This window comes from Copadichromis virginalis, linkage group LG6 (genome assembly GCF_057382275.1).
Source record: "Copadichromis virginalis isolate Kocher_CV1m ecotype Utaka linkage group LG6, C_Virginalis_male_GT1.1, whole genome shotgun sequence".
NCBI lineage: Eukaryota > Metazoa > Chordata > Actinopteri > Cichliformes > Cichlidae > Copadichromis > Copadichromis virginalis.
Window position 1 is genome coordinate 10,283,050 of NC_140623.1, and position 26,618 is coordinate 10,309,667.

At 42.3% G+C, this 26,618-nt stretch overlaps 2 protein-coding genes and 1 pseudogene across 3 annotated transcripts; 1 reads left to right on the forward strand and 2 right to left on the reverse strand.

Annotated features, from left to right (window-relative positions):
• Positions 1–5,490: 5,490 nt before the first annotated feature.
• Positions 5,491–5,935, reverse strand: LOC146707230 (histone H1 pseudogene; annotated as a pseudogene).
• Positions 5,936–18,478: 12,543 nt separating this feature from the next.
• On the reverse strand, positions 18,479–19,959 carry LOC146707231 (uncharacterized). The gene is made up of 2 exons (XM_085458552.1): positions 19,405–19,959; positions 18,479–19,259 (listed from the first exon to the last, which is right to left on the reverse strand). Exons 1-2 carry the CDS (start codon positions 19,950–19,952, stop codon positions 18,824–18,826), a joined length of 984 nt encoding a protein of 327 aa, XP_085314678.1. The 5' UTR covers positions 19,953–19,959; the 3' UTR covers positions 18,479–18,823.
• A 2,269-nt stretch (positions 19,960–22,228) lies between these two features.
• Positions 22,229–25,781, forward strand: LOC146707232 (uncharacterized). Of its 2 annotated transcripts, XR_014920796.1 has the most exons (3): positions 22,229–22,308; positions 24,171–25,470; positions 25,701–25,781. XR_014920796.1 is itself a non-coding variant. In XM_085458551.1 (2 exons), the coding sequence occupies exons 1-2, from the start codon at positions 22,257–22,259 to the stop codon at positions 25,196–25,198; spliced, it is 1,080 nt and encodes a 359-aa protein (XP_085314677.1). In that variant the 5' UTR covers positions 22,229–22,256; the 3' UTR covers positions 25,199–25,781. The 2 variants fall into 2 exon arrangements, 1 of the variants encoding a protein (XP_085314677.1); XM_085458551.1 differs by having other exon boundaries at positions 24,171–25,781.
• Positions 25,782–26,618: the final 837 nt, after the last annotated feature.

Genomic DNA, 26,618 nt, shown 5'->3' on the forward strand with positions numbered 1-26,618 from the left:
ATTGTGTAACTCAGATGTTTATGAGCTTTGATCACTCCAGCATAATAATTATCATGTAACTGCAAGAAGACTTAATGAAACTGAAACAATGCACCCTAACACAGGCATTTGAACTGTAGGCTAATGAGTACATGAAGTGTACCTCTACAGCTGAAAAGAGTTTGCCTCTATAATTTCTGGATCTACTGATTTGTTTCTGATGTATCTCTTCTTTTATTTAGCCTGTATTATGAACAGAAAGATGATGAAATCCTCTTTATTTGAGAAAGTGTCCTTAAACTATTTTTCCTCCTTCTTACTGAGTTTCCGAGCTACCTCTTTGTTAAGTGAATAAACTATTTGAACAAGAAAGATATCATGGCATTTATGATGATACAGTGTGTGTGTGTGTGTGTGTGTGTGTGTGTGTGTGTGTGTGTACGCTCGGCAGAGGGGAGGTCAAGACAGGAGCTGAGTTGACCTGGTACATCAAGTTTGGATTTGCCCAGTTGTTGGTAAACAAAAAAGATTTAAACTCAAAAGATTTTGAGTTCATGCACACTGGAAAAAAAATTCTCTTCATCACAATCATTTGTTTAAAAATATGGCTGTTTTACTGATCTATGGTTATTATTAAAGAGGAAGGAAAGAAGAAGAGGAAGCCTGAGCCCAGGTTCTGTCCATTTTCATAACAAGTGACAGCACAGACATCTGAGCTTTTTCGTCATAAAGATTGTGATGTGAAGCATCAGCAGGTAAAGTGTCGTTAAAGTGTCACTTCAATAATGCTGCTGGCAGAAAGAAGTGTTGACACATACTAGCTTTGAATAAAAGGCTTAAAACACAAACAGTCTAATCCTGGGTGTTGCTTTTAAGCTTAAAGAATATAATAAGTTCTAAGACAATTCAGTTTACTTCTTACTGTCCATGTTGTGTTGTGGTATTTACTTTATCATGAATGTACGTGATAGGTTTGTAGCTTGAACCCATCCGCTGGAACGTTGAAGACAATATAATTACACTGCTAAGCAAGACACAAATAGGCAAAGTTCTTCATGTTACTCGTGCACGGGAGAGACCGGACAGAGTGCCGTTCCTTCACTTGACCCCAGTTGCTCTCGTCCGTTCTCCCGTACCACTGTCCTTTTATTGAGGTTACATGAATATGCATAGGTTCATTAACATGTGACGTCTACATACACACAAAGAGTACCTTGCCTGTGTGTGTGTGTGTGTGTGTGTGTGTCGGGTACTGCTGATCAAAGGGTCATAAAAGCACACAAGCAAACATCCTTGGTCAGGAAGAGGGTAGACCCCCCCTCATCCTAGATAACACAGTAAGGAAGTCCAGCAGTTCATTTATACACAAAAAGCACTTAGACTAGAACAGACGTAATTACGTTAATCCTACCATAAAACAATAAGAGAAGGTATGACCTCTCTCATGCTCCCAGGATGTAGGTGTGGAATGCACACCAAGCCTCTGTAGCCTGTTAAAGATCACACAACTTATCACTACACAATTGATTATACACCTCTAAGCATCTATGGTTAAATATTTCTAAGCATAAATGACAATCAACAATACAAACTCTAACATTCCCCCGTTTTTGACCTTTATGCTAGAAAGTTCCCAGTTATGAATACCTCATGTCTGACAGTTTCAATGCAAACATTTTTATACTCAGCATATGTCAAATCACCCTAAATTATTGCAAAGATACACAGTTTAATAAATGTATTAGCAGTTATCCCATTCATTGAGCTCATCTCATGGCAAACTGCATCTTACGAGCAACCAAAGAAATTGTTGATTTAATAGTGAAACTAAGAAAGTAACATTTTCAAACACATCTCAGCTTGGTGGTGCTTCCTCCAGGTGTGCACATCACATGTCTCTCTGCAGGGTGGTTTGAGTTCTGCAGGACGTCATAATGTCTCTTCCAGTTGTTTCATTGTCCATAGGACCAGAGTCCAAATGTATGTAGAATAAACATTCAAACATACCAGTTAGTGTTGTTGTTTGTCAACATGGGTCTCAGCTATTTCCAAAGCTGCAGACCTCTCAGCACCCTAGTTTTATGGCCTCCACCAACCCCCATCACCTCATTCAAGCCTTCGTCCTGTGAGGGGGATATTTATGACTCCTTAATTGTCCACGCTCTGCAGAGAAACACCTCTGTGGAAAGGGTGCAGGGTTCCGTTGTCTTACTGCTGTTATGATCCCAGCAGCCTTCAGAGTGTCATCATATGCACATAGGAAACTGCTGTCATCACCACCACAGCTTCTGGTTCCTGTGCTTTCACAGAATCATGATGTCATCTTTAGACTCCCTCTGCGCTGTCGATGGAGCTTGGCACGCTCCCCTCATCCTTCAGGTGCCCGTCTGCTGTCCACAATCTCCTCTGTTGGCCTCTGGAAAGCCCTTTTGGCACAGCTCTCATTCCAACGCAGTTTCATGGTCCTTGCTGTGGCTCCAAAGTCTGATCTCATGATGGGCCCCAACCAGCTTGACCTTTGACCTCAACCACTGCCTGGCTGTCGGCTATGCCTGGAATGGTTCACGCTTCTCACTGGGCCTCTGAAGATTTCTCAGGAGATTACTGCTGCACCTGTATTCCCTTGCTAAAAAGAAAAACTTCTATTTGGAGAGCATGTCAACAATCATCAAACCACATTCTTTAGTTCAGTGAACTTCACTTATAGGCCATCAAAGCCTCATCTGAACATGGATGCACCACTTGCATAGATTTAATACTTGTAAATAAACGGCTAATCACACAAATCACTGCAACAATAATAGTAAACCTTGTTTAATGTTAATTCCTGGACCCCTCCTCTTGACGCATGGGCACCCCCACGTGTCAACTCATCAAACCTGGATCCCTGTCTTACAGAAAAAGATTAGCTAGATCATGTCCCAGGCAACATCAGGGCATCTCCTCCGGAGTAGCTCCGTAACCCTGCAATAAAAGATGTTAGTGTGTCTTGCATATTAAGTTTGCTTAACACCTGGCTCCACCAGGAGCCTGCATACACACCATCACGGCCTGGAAAGAAAAATCTGGAAGTGAAATCAAACTTCATACCTGTAAACAATTGTATCATAAGAGTAATAAGCATTCAACATCAGCAAGACAAGTGTCATGTGCAGGTTTTCTCAGTAAACTACAATCATTTCCATAATTTGCCTCAGACATGGATCATCCCATGTACTCAGTCAACATTAATGTAATCAGTGACTACTCTTAAGCAAGGTCACTCCACTCATATATTATTATGGGTTCAAAAGTGGCCAGAAAATGAGCCCATAATAAACTATTCCATAAATACCGTAATCTCTTATTTGTTTTACTCATGTCACTTGTCCGCTTCAGCTGAATCTACTACAGCATTCTCAAAGAAACAAACATTAGCAATACACATTGACTGTGGTCAGACGGAGGTCAGACACAGGTCAACAGATTCTAGAGGTGCCATAAAAAAGACCATAAAGTCAACCATCCCTTCTCGTGGAAAGAATGTCATTCACATATAAACCCAAAAATCCTATAGTAAAAAAAAAAACATCAACTAATCCTCTTATAAACCACATGATCAAACACATGATTAATCATCTGCTGTAAAAAGAAATGTAAATGTTAGCGCTGCGCAGGTGTGTACACTTTCTCACAGTAATGTCTGTGAGCAACACAAGGTAGGGAATAACACCTTTGGTAAATGCACAGACACAGAAAATGGCATTTCACAAGTTAAATCATCATGCAACCTCGAATGTTGCTGTCATCTTTCTGCTCCTGTAACAAAAACACATAAATTCATCCACCTTTGTCAGGTGGGGGTTAACTTTGAGTCGTGTTACATCAGTAAAGTCTTGTCAGCTTTTACCAGTTAGTCAGTTTTTTTTCCTCTTTCACTCATACATTCATACATGCATTCTTTCTTTCTTTGCTGATAGTGGAACCTGTCGTCGCATTCAGTTTCCACTCTCAGCAAAATGACGTCATTTCAAAAAGAAAAAGAACTTCTAGATCAGATTACATCGCTGTATCCGTTTTAGGCCGGGACTTTTATTTAATATTGTCCCAATAAGTGGCTTTCTCCAGAGCCCATTTTAATGTGGAGAACTCACTTGTAACGACTTTCTCGACAGGTCGTATAGCACTTTTAATTCCCGACGTGCAGATCTGCTTAAAGAAAAGAAATCGACAAACAAAATCAGTGCCTGTTCAAAAGATAAAAATGAAAAATAACAGAGATTATCAAACCAAACTCTCAGTGCACTGTGAAAGTATCAAAATAAAAAGGCCTTGTTAAGTCATGACACAAGCTCCTCATCTCAGGAGGGTAAATCATACCATTATACTAATCGGCAAGCTCGACTTCACAACAGAAGAAAAATCATCAGCTAGATTCACTCCAAATCAACCATCAGCTGCACAACACACACATAAGCCTAATGTCTTATTAGCTATGAGTTTAATCACCAGGTCTGTGCTCTTCACTCATTTAGGCCACAGATCTATTTTATTCAGTTTTCCTGTTCCCGTCATCATAAAACATGTGACATGCTGTCATGCACTTCACAAAAAAGTTTGTTCTGACGTATTCAGAGTTGTGTATCTAGATACAGAATTCACTCGCACATCAAAACAGGAAACTCAGTGTTTTAGAGTCTCCACTCTAACAAACTCCAACACATCTCATTCACTCGTGCTAGAATTCAATCACCTTTCATTAATCTAAGAACGATCAACTAATTTGCATATCAGCTATTAACCCACTAAGTTGACAGGACAACAGAAAAGCATGTTCAAAAAGTTATCACTAAAAGAGAATTTCCCTCATACAGTAAATTTATAGTAAACTTGTGCTGCATCAATCAAGCAGGAAGCTTCTCCCAATTTACTATATTAACAACTAAATTTATTGTCTGATCACTGGTTGTTCAAACCAGGATCTTTTTTCCCACAAAAGTTAAACTGTTGTCCTGCAACCTAGAGAGTCAATTTTTTTTTTTTTGCATTGGATAAATTCAGCATTTGATAACAAGTGTCTGCTAAATTGACACTATTTTAACACTGATGAAAGATGACAAGCTAATTTTCATTGCATGTGTGTGGAGCTGCATCTCCAGCAGAGCATGTTCTTAAAGCTGCCTGTCCTACACACTTCTCTACTATTATTTGATCATTCTGTAACTAATGTGCTATGAGTCCACTGGTTTTTGCATCACACTGAGTGACTTGGACAAGATGATAAACAGACTCACACGCTTAAGATGTTGTCTAATCTTCATGAGCTCTCTTGTGTTTGTGTTAGTAGGGTTAATGCATGTTGTGCTTGTGTGTGTGATTTTGTATGTTTCTATTTTTGCAGTGTTTGAGACTCCTTCTCAATTTTCCAACTTAAGCAGTCAGTTTTCATTTCCCCAGGTTTGCTAACCCAAATTTTGATTTCCCACATTAAATAATTCCTGTGTTCTCACCTAGTCTTCTCACTCTGTTGTCCTCTCCCACTTCAACAGTCCCGGCAGTTCTCCTTCAGCTTTGTCCTGTCTAGTGGCTGAAGTGCTGCTGCTGCCTTCTTGGGCGACTTCTTAGCAGCTGCTGCCGGTTTCTTGGCTTTGGCCGCGGCGGGCGTCTTAGCTTTGCTCTCAGTAACCTTGTTCATCTTGAAGGATCCGGAGGCCCCGGTGCCCTTGGTCTGCACCAGAGTGCCCTTCGCCACCAGACTCTTGATGGCGGTCTTGACACGGGCCTTGTTCTTGTCCACATCGTAGCCTCCGGCAGCCAGAGCCTTCTTGAGAGCGGCTGCGAACACGCCGTTGCGCTCCTTGGAAGCGGCCACGGCTTTCACAATCAGCTCGCCCACGCTGGGGCCGACCTTCTTGGGATTGGAAGTCGTCGTCTTCTTCTTCTTGGCCTGAACCTCTGCACAGGGCGCAGGGCGTGTTTATGATGGAGCCTTTCCCACCACAGCGCCGGCACGTTGAGCGCATCATGACGGGTCCATTTCTTTCATGTAGCTATGGTCGCTAGCCAGCATGCTAGCCGCATGTGGCTTGCCCGAGTCACTCAGTCCTTTCTGAGCATTTCGACATGCTGCCGCCGCAGAACCTGGCCTCAGATCCAGCAAGCTTAGCGCGCTGATCTCCAAAAAAGTCCCGAAAGCCAGAAAGACGTCAAATAAGTGTCTCGTGCTAAGCGCTCGAACAAAAACTCTTCTTCACGCCGCCATCTTGCTCGCCCTTCCGTGGAATTCATCCAATCAGACAGGAAGATGGGTTTGCTTTTCTTCTTCTCTGATGCTTTGTTAGGTTGCTTCTGCAGCCTCTGCTCCGATACTGCCGCTGCTGATCAGGTTTTTTCAGGGACGAGTGAGAGCTTTGAGACAGATCGTGCTGTAAATAAGTCAGCCAGAAACTTGGCTTGAACGTTTCCAATTGTTAAACTATAACTTTTCTTCCGACCGCTGCATGTGGAAAATTGATTCAGGTCTGCTTTTCACCTGAAAGTGACAACTAAGACATTTTCATTATTATCATCACTGCTTAATCAACACATATCTCTCTCTCTCTCTCGCTCTGTGTTTTTGTGAACAATCCTTTCTTAAAAGCAGAAAATGAAATTATAGTTGTTTTTTTGGTTGATCAACACAAAACCTTTTTCCTATGATTATTTTTTTTCTACAATATAAATTCTCCCTCTTATTCACTCTTTTTTTTTTTACAATAGCTGGCGACCTGCAAAATCACCGCTGTCACTCACAATCAAAGGCAATTACTTTTGCACAGTGCACAAAAACACTGTGATGTCAGACACATTCACACTCACTTTGTCACCTGCATAAATAAATCATATGGCTGGAGATATGTGCCATGGTGATCCATAGGCATGATCACATGTTTATTTAATTATTTTCAACCCAACAAAACAAATAAACAAAAACATGATGCTGATGTTATGAACACTTCACACACAAGAGTCAAGATTCAGGAAAACTGCTCATGGAAACGCTGCACACTCCAGTTATCACAGTTATCATAGCGCTGTTTCCCTCTCTTAGAGTAGTTCTCAGACAGCTCTCGATCTGATAATGTGTAGCTTGCTCATCAGCTCAGAAAAAAAAACTGCAACGCAACATCACACAGTAGTTGCTCTGCCCACAGCGGCAAAGTCTTACACTTTCATATTCAACACAGCTTCTCCATCATGTACTTTTAGATGTTTCATACAGGGTTCAGCATATTAGTTGTTTTCACAGGTGTGCTCTACATCTCAACAATGGTTCATAATAAGACGACAGTCTTCCACACAGGTCAAGTGCCTCTATGCACTTCATTAGTTTAAATATTTATCTATATCACTTCACCTCATATGTCATTGTACTGAATTTGAGCAACCACAAGCGTAATGTAGATTACTTTTAACAACTATCCACCTCAATTACGTCTATGGTCTCCACACGCTCTTCAAGGCTGGTGTGTTTTCTGAAAACTTCTAACATTTGAATCTCTTCCATTTATAAGCCTGCGATTAACCGCACGGCTCAGGTCCGCGTGAAACCCGCGTGACCGCGCTCGCGTGAACCCGCGCAGCTGTGGAGCCGTCGCTCCCTCTCTTTTTTACATAAATACTTTGTGCTGCCAGGAGCAAAGTCCAGCACAAACGTCTGTCTCCCTCCGACTCACTCTTGGTTGCTTAGAAACCCATGATAACAACAACAGTCGGTGTCACAGACCACATGTTCTGCTCCGCACACACTCACACAACAACAACAACGACGACGACAATGACAACAACACAAAATAGGCCTACTGTCCAGCACAATCTGGACCCCGCGGAACCTCTCAACGCCTCACAAAGTGGCGGAGAACTCACCTCTCGCTGCACAAAGTAGCGAGGAACCTCTTACCCCACAAAGCGGTAAGGAACCTCTTACCCCACAAAGCGGTAAGGAACCTCTTGCTGCACACAGTAGCAAGGAACCCGGGTTTCGCTCCACAAAGCAGCGAACTTCTCAACGCCTCACAAAATGGCGGAGACTGCACAACAACACGGTTATAGAGTCGGCCTCTGTAAACTTACTCGGTGTTGCTTAGCGTGTAATATAGCCTCGAATCCCGCCGATCGCCATTCATCGAGGAGAAAGACAGACCGCGAATCCACAGGAACTTCCTGGCTGACGTCAGTCTTTCAGCGTGTCCCTCCTCCCCCCGGTGAATGCCGATTCCAGGGCTCCGGCACTCGAAGGACCAATTAATGATAGGTTTGTAGCTTGAACCCATCCGCTGGAACGTTGAAGACAATATAATTACACTGCTAAGCAAGACACAAATAGGCAAAGTTCTTCATGTTACTCGTGCACGGGAGAGACCGGACAGAGTGCCGTTCCTTCACTTGACCCCAGTTGCTCTCGTCCGTTCTCCCGTACCACTGTCCTTTTATTGAGGTTACATGAATATGCATAGGTTCATTAACATGTGACGTCTACATACACACAAAGAGTACCTTGCCTGTGTGTGTGTGTGTGTGTGTGTGTGTGTGTGTGTGTGTGTGTGTGTGTGTGTCGGGTACTGCTGATCAAAGGGTCATAAAAGCACACAAGCAAACATCCTTGGTCAGGAAGAGGGTAGACAATTCCCCAACGGCTCGTATCAGAACAAATGACCAGACATCCTCCAGCTTCTGTCTCCTGAGGGGCACCAGACAGGGATGCCCACTCTCCCCTTCACTTTTTGCAATTTTTATCGAACCTCTAGCAGCAGCATTTAGACAGGCTACAACAATTAAGGGCATAAAATGTAAGAACATAGAACATAAAATCAGTCTCTATGCGGATGATGTGTTGCTTTTTCTGCAAAACACACAAACCAACCTCTCTGAGGTAATTACTTTAATAAACTGGTTTTCAAGAGTTTCAGATTATTCAATTAACTGGCCAAAATCTACAGTTCTCCCCATTAACTGCTCCTTCCATAATTCTTCCTCTGCCCCACTGCAATCCGGAAATATTAAATATTTAGGTATTAATGTCTCTCCTAAGCTTTCAGACTTAACTAAACTAAACCACATCCCACTTCTAAAGAAAGTAGAAGGCGATCTGACTAGATGGAAATCTTTACCCATATCACTCATGGGAAGGGTCGCCACTATAAAAATGATGATCTTGCCAAAAATAAATTACTTATTTTTGATGATCCCTAACAAACCATCACAAGATTGGTTCAGATCTCTGGATTCATATATTTCCAAATTCCTTTGGAAAGATAAACCCCCGCGTATTAGCTTAAAAACGCTACAAAGAACCAAGGATAGAGGAGGATTAGATCTGCCTAATTTTCACCAATACTTCTTAGCCAACAGGCTTCAGTTCATCTCAGAATGGTTAAAACATACCTTCTTAGTTGAGCCCTGGCTAGATGTTGAACAGGCACTATGCAAGGATCTAGAGATTTCAGACCTACCATTTATTAGCTCAAACATCAAAAGACATGAATGCTTTAAAAGTATCAACATCAGCTTTTCTCTAACAGCATGGTGGGAGTTTCTAAAAATAACGGAGTCTTCATTAATCCCATGCAAACGTACACCTATCTGGAATAACCCTGACATATTACAAAACAATAATATGATTAATTTCCCAGAATGGAGTTGTAAAGGAATTAAATACTTAGAACATATATTAGAGGGAACAGAATTTATTCCATTTGACAGACTAGTTGAACAATATGGGATCAACAAGACAAGGTTTTTAGAATATCAACAAATTAAATCCATAGTAAAAAAGAAATTTAACCTCAGTCAAGTTGAATTACAAACACCACTAAGTGCGGCACATTTTCTTACTCTTAAATCCCCCAAATTATTATCTAAAATATACAGAACACTTTCTAAATTAGATGAATCAATATCCCTTCCTACTGCAAAGTGGGAAGCAGATTTATCAGTCAACCTAGACCAAAACTTCTGGTCTCAGATTTGCTTAAAAACTTTTAAACTAATTAAAAATCCCAGTCTGCAATTAATACAATACAAAATACTTCATAGAGTGCACTATACAGGTCATCGGATGTTCAAGATGGGCTTTACATCTTCCAACAACTGCTCACACTGTCAAGGCAATACACCAGACAATTACATCCACGCTCTTTGGTTCTGTCCACCAGTGCAAAAGTTTTGGCGCGAGATATGTGAAGACTTATCAAAGTGTCTGAAATGTAACATTCCAACTTCCCCCTTAGTGTGTCTACTGGGCAGCTTAGATAATGTCACTTCAGAAAAGAATATAGCCCATATGATCTTCACTGCCCTATGCATAGCCAAGAAAACAGTCCTCATGAACTGGAAAAATAAAAATAATCTTAATTCTAACCAATATAGAAATTATCTATTAGATTACATTAGTCTTGACACAGCCTCTGCCACCACATTAGATCAATTGCTCTGGGCCCCTTTTATCAGCTCCATCACCTAGTGGGGGTGGGGGGTCATAGTTTGGTCCCGCCTTCACTGTTGTGATTGGTGAGGGGGTAGGGACAGGCTTAGGGCGTCGGGGGGTTCCCCGGAGGCATCTTCCTTGGGGGGCTCAACCCGGGGTAGCGGTCACGTCCGGTTGGGGGCTCTGTTGGCTCTCAGGTGACTGTTTCCTCGCGGCTGCGTGCAGCGGGGCTAGGGGAGGGTCTGTGCTGACGGACGTGGGTTACTGACCTGGCAACCTGGCTGCCCCTGGGTGGGTCCGGGATGGGCGTGAGGTTCTGGGGGCGCTCCGTCTCTGGGCTGGGGCCCAGGCCGGGCCTCGGGGGCTTGGGTCCTGGTTGGTGTGTTGCCGGGGTTGTGGGCGGGTGGGTGCATGGGGGCCCGGCCCTGGAGCAGGGTGCCGCCGGTGCGTCGAGCCGCCTGGGGGGCTCTTCAACTGGTGGGGGGGATGGTCACATCTTGCAGGAGCTTTCTTCTCTTCAGGAACTCTCTGCAGGAGGGGGAGATACAGGAGAGGTGGAGGAAGATCTCAGCCTGGGCGTTTACCGTCTTATGTAGTCTGGAAGATGTGTGGATGGTGGGGTGGGTGCAGTTTTCTCTGTGGTGGGGTTGGGTGGACTATCCAGGGCTCTGTGGAGCCGGAGGGCGCTACTGCACTGGGCCCCGGTCTGATGGGCCTGGGCCCCCCTTCCCTGGCGGGTCGCGAAGGGTGGGAGTGCCTACTGGGGTCAGCGGGGGAGCTGGCCCCAGGGAGGGGTTACCTGCCCCTCCCTTCCTTCCCTCCCCATCTCCAGCTGCCTCCCTCTTCCCGCTCCTCCACAACCACTCACACATGCAGGGCCTTGGAGTGGGGGTATGTCACCAGGGTGCAGAGGAGGCTACCCCCCCCCCCTGTCCCCTTCTGGCTGCCTCTGCCTCAATTTTATCCCACAACTTAGACATTCACATTATTCACACTCTCATTACACATACATATAGGATCTTGGGGGTGGGCACAATCACGGAGTCCAAAATACCATCAGGGTGTATACCTCACCCCTGACGTCGTTGCCCACCTCTCAATTTTAAATACACTTAGTCATTGAGGGCTAGCAGGAGGGACTATGCGCTTACCTGCTGCTCCTTGGCAGGTAGCTCCATGCCCTCCTGGGTTTTAATTGCACCTTAGAACACATATGCATCAACACTACAATGAGCGGGTGGAGGGAGGTTTGGAGTCTTCTCCCACCCCCATTCTCTGCGGCCTGCTGGAGCGGGAGGGCTAGTAGGAGGAGTTGGCCGTCCGACTGCGGTCTGGGGTGTGGGGCCTCCCTGCTGCTGCGGAGTCGGGGTGGTCTGCCTCTCCCCACCGCAGGGAAAAGGGTAACACCACCTGGGTCTGGGTGCAATTCCCCCCTCCAGGGACAAGGGTACCTAGACCCGGTTTGTAGAGTACGCTTGGGGAGTGTGATTGTGTGTACAGCGTCTCTTTATGTCTGTCTCCACGTTGGTTGAGTGTGGAGTGAGTGCATATGAGAGCATGAGGGTGGGAATGGATGTTTGTGTCTGTGTGTGCCCGTATGTCTGTGTCTATATGTCAGGTTGGGTATCAGACGCCACCTCTCTGGGGACACCTCAGGCCCTCCAAGGTTTGGAGGCCTATCTCCACCCACCACCACTTCCCCTGCCGGTGGCGGACTCCCTCAGGTGTCGGTGTGTTGGTGGTTCTTTGTATCTGGGGGTGGGCGTCCGGGTACACACCGGCTCACTCCTTGGCGGCCGCTTGTCGGGGCCTGGGGCCTGGGGCTCGCTCGGGCCCCTTTGGAGGTGGGGTGCCCCCGGCCTCTCGGCCTGGGGCTCGGTCACTCAGGCGCAGCTGGGGGCCGGCGGAGCTCACAGGCGCATCACTGCAACTCCCCCTGACTTCTGCTCCGCGGCTGCTGGGCGAGCCCTCATCTGGGACTCTCCTCAGCTCTTACTGGAACAGTGGCGCGGCTGCCCCTCTGTTGGTCTTCCATGGTCTCTTGTGTTCTGGGGGCCTCTGGATGTCTGGAGTTTTGATCTCCTCCATACCCACTTCACACCCTGGAGGACGGGGCTGTGGCCCCCCCACACTCCCTAGCAGATCATTACATGGAGAAACCTTTGGAATGCAAGCATGCTGATCCACACAGGTATGCACACATGGGTATTCACAGACGCGGACTAAAGCTTTCTTGGCTGCTGCCTCAAAGCACACTGTGCGCTGTCTATCTTGCGTGCTGCACAATATCGTTTATTATTTAGTAAATATTGATATCTATGACTAGCTAGTTTATTGTGATGGTGCTTTGTTTTCTCTATTATTATGTTGCTCTTTGTTGTTTGCTGTCTCCTCTGTTTGTTTTTTTTGTTTGTTTGTTTTTTTCTCCATACAGGTGACCCAGGAGTTCTTTTTTTTTTTCTCTCTCTTCCCCCCCCTTCTCACCGTCTCTTCTCCCCTTTGGTTTTCTTTCTTTCTCTCCCCCTCTTTCTCTCATTCATTCCCCCTGTCCTATTTATTAAAAAAAAAAAAAAAAAAAAAAAAAAAAAGACCAAGGATGAACTGAAGCTCTGCCATCACGTAATGTCGCATGCTGCTGTTTCTGATGTCATTTAAAAAAAAAAAAAAAAAAAAAAAAAAAAAAAAAAAAAGGAAGAGGGTAGACCCCCCCTCATCCTAGATAACACAGTAAGGAAGTCCAGCAGTTCATTTATACACAAAAAGCACTTAGACTAGAACAGACGTAATTACGTTAATCCTACCATAAAACAATAAGAGAAGGTATGACCTCTCTCATGCTCCCAGGATGTAGGTGTGGAATGCACACCAAGCCTCTGTAGCCTGTTAAAGATCACACAACTTATCACTACACAATTGATTATACACCTCTAAGCATCTATGGTTAAATATTTCTAAGCATAAATGACAATCAACAATACAAACTCTAACAGTACGCTACTTTGTTCTAGCGACTGTAAAAAATAATTGTATTCATGAAATAAACTAGACTTTCACAGTCTGCATCTTCCACAGTTTTCATGCTTTTGTTCACTCCAAATTTGACACAAACCCACAGACAACCAGAGTTAACTATGTGAAGCAATCACAGACACTGTAATGGCTGATTTTTCTAATAAACACAATCAGGTTAACATTAAGGTTTAACATTGAAGGAGATTTGTTCCATAGTCACAGTTATGCTTGTATTTCCTTTACTTACATCCAACACTACTATGTTCTGTTTCAGTCCAGGTGCTGGCAGTTTATCCTTTGTTGTTTGGACAAATAAGCTTAAAGCTAAACCTTCATGTTTTTGATGGGAAAGTTTGTTAAACCATTGCTCAACTTATGTCTGCACAGAGCAGATAATTATGATGTACTTGTAAAAAGACTTGATAAGCAGGTCACAGCTGAATCAAGGGGTAATAAAAATAAGACCACGCGGTCTCAGCACGACTACACATGCAGTGGGTTATCGCACACATTTGAAAGACTCATTGTGTAACTCAGGATGTGACCCCTTATAAAGGAGACAGAGAAGTTCTGTTGTTCAGTCAAGTAAAACCTGGTGAAAGCGCAATTCTAAGACTCTGGTCGTTGCTTAAGTGTATAGATAAAAAATCTTTTTTTCATGCATTATTTTCTTACTATATTAGTATAATCACCAAATCGATTATTTCATATTTATCTCCTGAAACGATCTACATTAACTTTTCTATCCCTAGAAATGTGTTTCCAGAGTCCCAGGTTTAGTGACTTCCTGTCCACCATCACATCAGCTGAGTAGTTGTCAAATTTGAGGGGAGCAGAGAAGATCAGACACCAGTCAGCAGGTCAGAGGCCATCTCTCATTTCACAAATCAATCACTTGATTTATAAATGGAACAAACACCCCATCAGACCAGGTAATGACCCATTATGAGACAACAGCCGTCTGAGAGGAGATGTTCTGTATCACAAAACATGGGAAACAAACAAACTCTAGGCATTCTGAAATATATAAAGCTCAACAAAAAAACAAAACCATATCAGATCCTGATGTAATTCATTTTGTTGTTGTCTTTATTAGTCATTTAAAAAGAGGTCTAGAAAAAGTGTCCAGGAAGAGATTCTACTATTTATGCAGCACTGCCCCCGTGTGGCCACAAAGACACACAACAGCTTCATTTCTCAGCCTGTTGCCTTGTTTTTCCTTCATGATGTAAACAGTGAATGAACTGAAAGAAGTCAACCCATAAACTGTTAAACTGATACAACAGTCATGATGATTATGTAACAAGTTGTAGTTGACTTTCTGGTGGTGGTTTTGGTATACAATTTAAAAGCCATTTTCTTTTATAAATACACCATACACTTTGTTCTTGACCATTTCTTTTCCTCATATCCTTAATGGACAGTGGAGGAACACTACATCTAGCTTCTGTTTAACATTTATCCAGGCGCCCCCACACTGTACCTCTACAGAAACCAAGGGAGAGAGACAGACACACAAAGATTTCCACTTGAATCTTGATCTCAAAATAGAAAAAGTTTTATCACAAAATAATTACAAGAGCTCAGCCAGGTGAGATATAGCAGAACCATCAATTCAGAGTCTGACAGTAAGGGTGAAGACGAGCCTGACTGTTGGTCTGCTCCAAAACAAGCCCATAAGCAAGCTTTGAAATAATATGTTACAAAATTGTGAAACTGCGACATGAAATTTGATTTGAAAATGAAATTCATCCTGATCAGGAGCTGTTATGATCTAAATGGTGTTCTAGATCCAGTAAGCATTCATTCAACTTGTCTGCAGCAAAATTAAAAATAAGTTACCACATGTTTTTTAAATTGGTAAATAATTGATAAAATGTTAAAAGTACTGGTTGTGTTTGACCTCATCACCAGGATGAGTTGGAAATACTTCAAATTCCCTCAGGTGGCCTTTTGCTGGTTGGATTGCCACTACAGTCTGTAAACTGTAGAGATAATTTTGTGAGCTCATTGGATGAGCAGTTTCTGAAATACTCAGACCAGCCCATCTGGCACCAACAACCACGCAATCTCTTTCCCCCATTCTGATACTTGCTTTGACCTTCAGCAGGTCATCATGAACATGTCTGTATGCTAAAATACTTTAATTTGCTGACGTCTGATTGGTTCACTAGACATTTGTGTTTAACGAGCAGGTGAACAGGTGTACCTGGCAAAGTGTGTGTAACCCTCAGTGTTACTGACATGTTCCACACTGATGCACAACAATACTCTGTGCCCCACACTGTTTTATTAAGTGTGTCTAATCACTGTGGACATTACATGTACCTTCTTAGAGGAGAGGTCAAAGGTCAGTTACCTTTATAGGTTCCTGCTATATGTTGTGACATATACACAGCACAGTTGTAGGAATGATAATTTCTAAGTTCTAAAGCTTTTTGTCAATTTTCAACCAATAAATCTTAAAGTTGACCTTGAAGACCACAAGTTTGAATGGATTGTTAACATGACCCCACTCTACAGCACTGCAACATTTTAACATGAGTTATTTAAGACTTTCCAGGTATCCTGGTTACAGAAAAAGATTGATGAGCAGAAAAAAAGAAACAAACTTTAATTGTTTCTGATTAGAAGCTGTACAATCCGGACTGACTTTAACAAATGTGCTATAGGTTCAGCTGGAAAATAGTGAGCTTTACAAGACTGATTTTGTTCCAAAGGCTTTCACAGACCTCAACCAATCCTAAGGCTAATTAGCACGGCTAGAATTTTAAAAACATTTGTTAAATGTTGTCATTGCTAACATATACCTGTTTTAGAGCATGCTGAGTAGCGAGAATGCAAAGTTATTGTTACCTCTAAAAAAAATGTGAAGATGTGATATTAGCATGTACGGAGCCCCTCTGATGACATGGTCCAAAAAATAAATAAATTGTGGCCACAAAATACTACTTCGTGGCCACGAAATGGGTATAACGTGCGCACGAAATGCTTATTTGTGAGCACGAAACACTTGACCAATAACCGTGATCCTTCCCAGGCCCTTGCAGTTGGTTGACAATAGAATCTATCCCAACGTCCGGGTCGTACTTACGTCTGCAATGCAACTGGGCTCTTAATATCCTGTTTAACTGTCTCTCCATAATAATGGTTCCTTTCAGTGCCAGGCTTTTCAAAATGCATGTGTAGCTCATTCCCAGCCTAAAATTGTCAGGGATCTGGGTCTGAGGGACCTAGACCTATTATTGTGTATTGTTTACTCCACTGTAAATAAACGCATTTTGGGTCCTCCTTCCCCACACACCCAAGGTCTGCCACGCAGACCATGACAAAAATAAAACTCAATCATACTGTCTCTGGCCATGTTGTACAGGTTTAGCCTACTCTTATGCTTATGTCTCTACACAGCTGTCCAATGTATCAATATGATGTGCGCACGTCATCTATTTGTTGCCACAAATGCGTAATTCGTTGCCACGTTATACCCAATTCGTGCCCACAAATTAGCATTTCGTGCGCACGTTATTTCGTGCCCTCGAAATAGTATTTTGTGGCCACAAATAAGTATTTCGTGGGCACTTATACTATTTCGAGGGCAGGAAGTAGTATTTTGTCGCCACAATCTATTTATTTTTTGGAGGATGTCATCAGAGGGGCTCCGTAAGCATGAGCTATATAGTATCTCCAAGAGAAAAGCGATCAGCTGATCATTGATCAGTTTCATGATTTAAGTAGCAACAGGAGAGAGAGGGAGAGAGAATGGGAGAAGAAGAGGCAGCTGGCCACGTAAAGACACAGAAGAACTCCAGCTTTGTGTATTTGTTTTTCATTCAAGCTGAAGTCCGGGACAAATCGGGTTCCTTTTCAATACGAGACGCGGCCGGTCCGCGGGTCTCTCCTCCTCCTTCCTCCCCTTTCCCTCATCCACCTGCTGTACTCAAAATTTGTACTCAAGTACAAGTACTGTTACACTGCTTAAATTGTACTCAATTACAAGTAAAAGTACTGGTGTTAAAAAAATACTTGAGTAAAAGTACAAAGTACTCTTCTCAAAAACTACTCAGAGTATTAATTACTTTTTAACAGACTGATGTTTTATTCTGTCGTCAATAGCAGGCATTCAACTCGATTCACCAGTATAAATATTTATGTTCAAAGCACATTTCTCAGATGAACAAGGTATAGAAAGGTAACTTGTTTTGTAAATAAATGTAGATATAAAAGAAGGAATTTTGTTTGTTAAAACAATGACAAATATGTTTCTGAACATGCGTAGAACCATTTAAACTTTTCCCCATACAATGAACAACAGGCAGGTGAGTGTCTTAAACTCTTAGCATTTCTGTCACACTTGAACCTTTTGTTCAGTTTCAGCAAGAGCTGGTTTTCTAAATTAACAGAGGCAATCCGACTTGGTTTGGCTGTGAAGAGTAGACCAGCACAGCTAAAAAGTCGTTCACACGCAGCAGAAGCAGGCAGAGCTGTGTTCAGTTTAAGAGAGAGGTTTTTGATACCTGAGAAGGAGTGCAGCAGCTCCATGGTGTCTGTGGCACAAGCAAGGTAACCATCAAGCTCAACTGCACTTTGCAGCCTTCTGGAGATTGGTCTGGAGAAGAATTCATCTTCATCAGATGACTCTCTTTGCTGATCCTCACTCTCATGCTCTGTCGTTTCAAGATGTTGTTTGATGTATGTCAAGGCTCTAATTGTAAGTAGATAACACAATTTTGTTATTTAAATTTCAGTGATTATTCCTGAACACAAATTTAAAAACGGCAAATTCTCAAAAAGGATTGTTTAGTATTCAGGACAGACCATCAATAGCTTACAATGTATTAGGTGAAATACTCACTTAAGCATGTGTTCAAATGTAAAAATACACAAAAATGGGATCACATGAATCCTTACCAGCCTCTGTTACATCTGCTCTGTCAGTCCAGGAAGTCTTGAACTTGGGTAAGAGGACTGCAGCTGCAGCCAACTCTGGATCCTCCATCATCGCTCCAAAACGCTTTTGAAGGCCATTTTGCAGGGCTCTGATAAGATAAGATAAGATAAGATAAGATAAGATAAGATAAGATAAGATAAGATAAGATAAGATAACCTTTATTAGTCCCACATGTGGGAAATTTGTTTTGTCACAGCAGGAAGTGGACAGTGCAAAAGTTATGACGCAAAAATTAGAATACAATAAGAATAAATACAGTACACAGCTGTACAGAATAGAATAAAATAATATACTATATACAGTAGAATAAAATAGAATAAAAATATACAATAAGATAAAAATAGAATACGAATGCTATATACAACTGAGTAAAATACAACGATGCCAGAAAAGATTATTGCACTTAGTGTTATTGCACATGTGTGGATGTGTGTGTTTGTTCAGTTAAAGTCTTTGTTGTGGAGTCTGACAGCAGTGGGGAGGAAAGACCTGCGAAATCTCTCCGTCCCACACCGTGGGTGCCGCAGTCTCCCACTGAAGGAGCTGCTCAGTGCTGTCACAGTCTGCTGCATGGGGTGGGAGACGTTGTCCAACAGGGATGACAGCTTAGCCGCCATTCTCCTGTCACTCACCACCTCCACTGGGTCCAGAGGGCATCCTAGAACAGAGCTGGCCCTTCGGATCACCCTGATGAGTGGCACACATGTCTTGCTTGATGTCTCCAGCCTGCTAAGTTTGGACAGTAGTTGTTGGATTACTGGCAGGAGCCATCCCATAAAGGAAGTGGACTCAGACTGAAGAATGTTTGAAGCTTTCACCAGTGGCTTCATGGTGGTACAGTACTCCCTAAGGAATGCAACTTCTGCAGGACTCAACCTGTAAGACACAACAACAAAACCCACCATGACTATAATAGGGATCTTCTGATTTAATATTAAGAGTCTGCTCACGTTTTTAACCATCCATTAAGGAAAATTCACAAAATTTGCAACCATATTGGTAGGTGTCCAATTTTACTCACATTTTCACCTTGAACTCCTCACAAATGCTCCTGATGGCATTTTCCCCCTTCTCATCAATGATGCGTATTATCCTTTCAATGGCAAGGTAGGTTGAATTCCATTGTGTTGCATTGGGACGAATGATCTGTAGTTCACACTTGTCCTCTACCACTTCATTAGCCAAATGAGTTTTGTTCCAAATGGCCTGGCATTTTGCAAAGCTTGCACGGGAGAGCCTCTTGTAGGTTTCATTCATGCTCTCTGCTAGGGCAGCATCAGATGTTGCCACAAGGTTTAGCAGGTGACATGCACATCGCTGATGAGGCGGGAGTTGATACTCCAAACCAGAGTCTTCATCAAGAATTGCACTTGCCTCATGGTAGTCAATATGGTCAGTCAGGTCAATAGTTTCTGGGTCTGCTTCATCTTCAGCTTCATCTGCATCATTTTGTGCCCCAAACATGTGGAAGGCCTTGACAAAGTTGGATCCACTATCAGTTGTGGTTCTTACAACTTTGCCTCTAATCTTGTATTGGCAATGGATATCATCAAGCGCACCAGCAAGCATGTCAAATGTGTGACACCCTCTCAATCTTTTGCATGCTGGTGCTGCAGATCTTCTTTCCAGGGACTATTCCTCCAATGGCATGTGACTCCAAGGTAATTTTTCTGATGAGCTGACCAACAATCAGTAGTGGTAGCAACCAATTTGACTTTATCCAATGCTGCAACCAAAGTCATCTTCATGTGATCAGCAGCTTCACAGATTCTGGCACGGACAGTGGGTCTGGAGATGACTTTGGCTTGAGGTTGTAATGTGGTAACCAATTCTTTGAAAGATGGCTGTTCTAGCACTGCAAATGGCTGTAGACCCTCACATGTGAAATTGATGACAAGCATGTCAACAGTTGCTTGTGGAACATGTTTGTTTGCAGCTCTCAACATCAGGTCTGGTAACTTGGCTTGTGTATTTGCTGAGAGCTTGTTTGGTGTGGCTGTGGTCTTTCGCTGACGAGATGTTGATGCCACAGTGATATTGTACTGCTCAATCTTCGATGGATGTTTCCTCTGTAGAGATAAATATTATCATACGTCAGGTTCATACATTACTTCATAACATCACTGTGATTAACACTACAGGAAAACACATTTTTAAAACATCATTCAACTAGACATGAGCTAATCTTTGATTGTTTAGCATAGTATAAAAGAGTGGTGAATTTGGTCAAATCTTGCAGATATATTGCTGTATTTATTTACAAATGTAAACCAATTTTGAACGATCATTGCAAAAAACATGAATTTCTGTATACATTCTAAGTTCTGTAATCTGTATACTATCTGTAAAAAGAGTATCGACCAATGTATCAGTATCTAAATTTTTAACTCCTTTTTATCAGTATCACCCTAAAGTTTTCAATATTAGTCGGGTTCTAAAAATACTAAGAGAGCAAAATATGTGTATATAGCAAATGTAATTTAAGAAAAGGGATCACATACACAAAAATGCTGCCCATACAGCTAACAAATAAAAACAATCCACATTATGTTCTTTAAAAAAAAAAAATCATATTGGGAAACATATAACCCTACTGATTAAGAGCCATGTCACTATGATAGACCTATATCAGGCCAATGATCCTGATCAACTGATCCATCGGGCTCTGATACATGTCAGCTGAGAGCTGGAAGATTAATTTGAGATGCAGCTCAGCACTGTGTTCAAATTTTGTTTTTGTTTTTTATATAGGCCAGCTGATTGTAGGCCTGTGAGTTTTAAATGACTACAAATTTAATTTATTGTAATGACGGTGGTTATCCAAATAATAAGCTAAAACATTCCTACGAATTTAGCTCAATTATGCACACACACGCACATTAGCTAGCTCCGTCTTATTTTAATATCAGGCTAACCAATGGCGGTGACAATATCTTAGCCAAACTAATAACCTTAACACACATGAAAAATAAGAAGGCAATATTGTACACGTATAGTTGTAAAACCTCTTACCTCAATGTGTTTTTTTAAGATTAGACGCTGAAGTCTTGTAAGCTGAAATGACTGTAGAGGTCAAACAAAGTTTGCACTGCATCTGGACGCTGTCTCCTTTTCTCCCTCTGCACATGAAAAATTCCTCCAGGTATGGCCACGGGCACGCGTCCTCCGTCTTTTCTACGTCGTTTTCATGGTTGACAGTGTTGTCCTCTGTCTCCATTTTGGCTTCTTTGTCTCCAAATCTTCCGTCTATAAAGTAGTTTGTACTCCACCATGTAGCACCTCCAGACACCTGTGCCTGCTGCTGCAGCAGAGTTTATCTTTGCTTATGTCTTAAATTGGCCGGTCGGGATTGCACGGCCTTATTGGCTGCAAAAATGCAGACGAAAGGTTTGAATATTAATTCAAATTGTGGGCGTACTCAGTAGTACTCAGTAGATTACATGGTGTAAGTTGTACTCAAGTATGAGTAAAATTACACACTTGAAAAATTACTCATAAAAGTACAAGTACCCAAAAAAATCTACTTAATTACAGTAACGTGAGTATTTGTAATTCATTACTTCCACCCTGACAGTAAATGACCATAAATTAACTGTAATTACACTGTGGTGAGCTCCATTCCTATAGTTCTATCACGTGCACCTGTACACGTTGACAACCGTAACCATGGCCGCCGAGGGTATATAAATGCTGCACAAGGTTCCAAACGTCCGTTTACACTTGCTCGTGGACTTGTTTCGACCTGCTCCAACCTCAGCCTGTGGAAAGCTAAGTTTTGCAAACCATTTTACTAAAAGCGGATATAACTTGAACGCATAACAAGTACTTAATCTGTGGATCGTTTGTACTTGTTTTTGTTTTTCAAGTTTGAAGATGGCTCGCCGTGGACCCGGACTCCCCGACTGTCACCTGGACTTCGCTGCAGGTAAGTGTGAAAATTTCTTTAAATGTAAATTACTGTAATAATTTAACAAGTTCCAGTGTGAATATCAAGTTTTAACGTGATCAAATATGTGTATTCAAGATTGTTTCCCGTAAATTGTTTGTATGTTTTAAATTTTCCGGGAGAGGTGTAGAAATTATTAACAACTGGTGTATGAATATGAAAAAAAGGTGTTACTTTGATTTGAAGGCTTCAAATTTGACACTTTTCTTTAAAATGAAATGGTTAAAAATATCTTAATGGACTAAAATTTGTAAAATGCCCAAAAATCAGTTTCTGTGGTAACGGCATCTTCAAGATGTCATGGCCTCAGAACACGCAGGCGTAAACACACAGATCCAGGTCCCCTCCTGACATCCTTTTCTTCTTCGGATCAAAGGCTTTATTGACATAAACTATATTTTTTCTCTGCTGCAAAACACAAAGATAAAAAAATACAAATAAAATAATATCAAAAGAATATGAAAACAGTAGTAATAATGGCATTAAGACCTATCTTCTGTTACGGTAATGCTTTTAACCTTATTAGATAGCAGAGAGAGATATTGTACACAGGGATATTTACACAGGGATAGCATGTTTACCACAGATTAGATGTATCTGTCCTTATGGCAGATACAGTCCTTGTGCACATTTCTAAAAATGTGGATTCTGAGTTAAGAGTTTCTGTTTGTTTGTTTGTTTGTTTGCTTGTTTGTTTGTTTGTTTTTCACTTGACCATCATTTTCAGACATACCTGCAGAGCTTTGTGTGTGCAACTCTTGCCAAGAAGGTTGTGTTTTTATTTAAAAAAAAAAAAAAAAATATATATATATATATATATATATATATATATATATATATACATTGGGAAGATGGCCCCAACTGACCGAGTGCTCAGTGAATACCTCAGGCAGCAGAAACCCAAGAAAGAGGAGGGAGACGAGGAACCATCATGGAAGGACAGGCCCCTGCACGGTATGTACCACCGGCAGATAGAGGAGGTGGCTGATATCCAGAAATCCTACCAGTGGCTGGACAAAGCTGGACTGAAAGACAGCACAGAGGCACTAATCATGGCAGCACAAGAACAAGCTCTGAGTACAAGATCCATAGAGGCTGGGGTCTATCACACCAGGCAAGACCCCAGGTGCAGGCTGTGTAAAGATGCCCCAGAAACAATCCAGCACATAACAGCAGGGTGCAAGATGCTAGCAGGCAAGGCATACATGGAACGCCATAACCAAGTGGCCGGCATAGTGTACAGGAACATCTGTGCCGAGTATAACCTAGAAGTCCCGAGGTCAAAATGGGAGATATATATATATATATTTAGGACATGCAATTGGTACATGTGGTCTAAATGTTACATTATGGTTTGCATCCACATATTTAACCTATGAGCTTTTTTCAAAATGTGTGACATCGTGAATTGTAAATAAAACAGGAGAATGAGCTGCATGGTTAGTTATAAATGTACTGTAGTATATTTATATAATAAGTTACTCATGTCCGGCTATTTACAAATCAATACCTATTATCCATTACCTACTCCAACATAGTGTTTGCATAAAGGCTTACAAGGAACAAATAAAACAAATTGAATGTACACAAAATACAGTGTCATATATAGTGTCAATATAGTGTCACCTTAAAAGTACACAGAGTGAGCTGCCTTGGTGGAGGTTTGGTGGTCTTCTATTAAAAAACTTCACTTAAAGATTGAACAAGTAGAAGTGTCATTCAGTCTGACATAAAATGCTTTTCTCTCATCCTCTGCTCAAACTAACAGATGTAGGTCTGTTGCTTTAACACTGGGTGTCTATTACATTCCTAATGTTATTTTAAAAATTGTTTCCTCACAGGGCGTCTTGACTATGTGGTTGAACGCCCTGCAGAAGAAGGCCTTCCTGAAGTCATCAGGATCCTGGATGACAGTCTCCAGAGCACCACCTCTTCTGGTGAAGCTCAGGACACTGATACCCAGCGTATCAGCGAAGGTGAGTACGGTGAGTATTTTATCCCTCTCTCACCCTCACCCTCTTCTGATGAAGCACCAGATGCTGATGTCGGTGAACAGCAAGGTGAGTATGGTGAGTACCCCCCCTACCTACCTGTAGACGATGAAGAGGTGAGTGAACAGACTGACAATTCATCTGACTGGAACGACTCAGAAGAGTGGGGGGATTGGCTTAGCGATGACTCTGGGTATGACACCATGGATGAGAGAGATGATTCCCCTCTCATCCGGGAGCACCCTCCAGAGCCGTTTTGGCACGATTGGCAACGTCCTATTGCTCCAGGTGCTGCCCCCATCGCCATGCCGCCTTTCGGCCAGGCCAATGCCCCACTCTTCCCTCGAGTTGTTGCCCCAGTTGGTGATCCGCCAGCTGCTCCTCCCTCAGCTGCTCCCTCTGCTGCTCCCTCTGCTGCTCCTCCCTCAGCTGCTCCCTCTGCTGCTTCTTCCTCAGCTGCTCCCTCTGCTGCTTCTTCCTCAGCTGCTCCTTCCTCAGTTGCTCTCTCTGCTGCTCCCTCTGCTGCTCCTTCCTCAGCTGCTCCCTCTGCTGCTCCTTCTTCAGCTGCTCCCTCTGCTGCTTCTTCCTCAGCTGCTCCCTCTGCTGCTTCTTCCTCAGCTGCTCTCTCTGCTGCTTCTTCCTCAGCTGCTCCTCCCTCAGCTGCTCCCTCTGCTGCTTCTTCCTCAGCTGATCTCTCTGCTGCTCCTTCCTCAGAAAAGAGAAGCAGAGAAGACATCTGCACCGAAGAGGTAAGTGCAAAGAGGTGCAAGGTGAGTGACCAGTTTGATGCCCCTTCAACATCCTCAGGTAGTTTTGGAGTCAGACGTTTCTGGGAGAGGCCTTTTAGCCTTTCCATGGATGACAGTGACTCTGATTAGTTTATGTTAGAATGTGTTTTTAAACTTTGTTTTTACAGATATAAGAACATGTGACTCGCACATGTGAAATGTATTGCTTTTTTTCTTGATATGTGACATTAATATTAATATTACATTGTGAATTAAAGGTAGTTTTTTAGTTGTTATTACTTCCAGTTACGTCCAAGATGGAGCAAACACCCCACCCAGAAGACAGCCTTACCCCAACCAACCCGATGAGAAGGATGGATGACCAAGTGAAAAACGGGAGAGTGGTGCTGTGTTCCAACTATGTAAGTTATCACCTCACATTGACAACAAACTGTATTGAAGACAAAATTCTTCCAATAGTTGGTATAAATCATCATCCTATGTCAGCAGCACTGTAGGTTTAGCTTTATTTATATTTTTCATGTGTATACGTTGGGTTTAAAATTGCTTTTTAACAACATACTGCAGCTACCAACAATGAAAATGCTGTTTTGTGTTAAAATGACGTCTTTCTTGTGTTATTACTTTGCAGGGCAGCTGAGAGTGGACAGAGCTGCACAGAGGACCAAAGATCCACTCTCAGCACTTCATACCTGACTGGCCACAGCACCAACCCTCCTCACCCTAGGTGAGGAGGGTCCTGACCCCGCCTGCACAGAGGGAGTTGTGAACATGCACTTCTGTGTTGGTGGGTTTAGGATCCTCCTCACACTCACACTGATGAAGACTGTCACTGGAAGATGTCTCCATTGCATCAGCAGGACGTAAGCATTTGTAAAATATTACAGTTTGTGATGTTTTGTACATATTTTTATTGCATCATTTAAAACTATGAGATATAAAATAAACCAATTTTCATAAAATTTTCTGTGTATTTAGTTGTTTTCTTAATAAGTTCTTTGGAACATCATTGCAACCTGTCAGCTTTTTATTGAGGATTTAGAAAGTTGCTGGTGGCCCGAGTGTGTAGAGTGGGGTGTTGTTTTTGTCACATGGTGAAAGTGACCTCATGGGGAGCAAAGAGAACAACTGAACAATTTGGGGATTCACAGACTTTCGTAATCGCTAAAAACAATTAATAAAAATTGTTCTGTGTGAACTAAAAGCTCAAATATAAACCATCCTGACACTGACACAAATGATCTGCTGTTTATAAGCAGGACAGTGTTTTCATGAGCCTGGATGAAGCTAATTTGCATGAGTTTAACCTGCTGGTCAAAAACTTGCATGACTCTGATATCACTCTAACTTTCTTCTGTTTATTTATTCATTTTTGCTAATTGTAGTAGATTAATATGTTCACCAACTGATTGTTGGCCTGAATGTTTGAATGTTTGCAGTTTCAGGTCCTACTGATCAGTTTTAAGTATTGTAGAAAGTGAGCAGCAATTGAATCAAGTCCTGGGATGAAATGGGACAAAAGGGTAATGTGACAGCCACATTAGTTCCC

What these genes read in the sequence shown, in the direction of transcription:
- LOC146707231 (XM_085458552.1), bottom strand. Translation starts at nt 19,952, where the DNA reads ATGCTTGCTGGTGCGCTTGATGATATCCATTGCCAATACAAGATTAGA. An exon ending in GAGGAGTTCAAGGTGAAAAT is followed by an intron (nt 19,260 to 19,404) that starts GTGAGTAAAATT and finishes TGTGTCTTACAG; the next exon opens with GTTGAGTCCTGCAGAAGTTG.
- LOC146707232 (XM_085458551.1), top strand. Translation starts at nt 22,257, where the DNA reads ATGGCTCGCCGTGGACCCGGACTCCCCGACTGTCACCTGGACTTCGCT. An exon ending in TCACCTGGACTTCGCTGCAG is followed by an intron (nt 22,309 to 24,170) that starts GTAAGTGTGAAA and finishes GTTTCCTCACAG; the next exon opens with GGCGTCTTGACTATGTGGTT.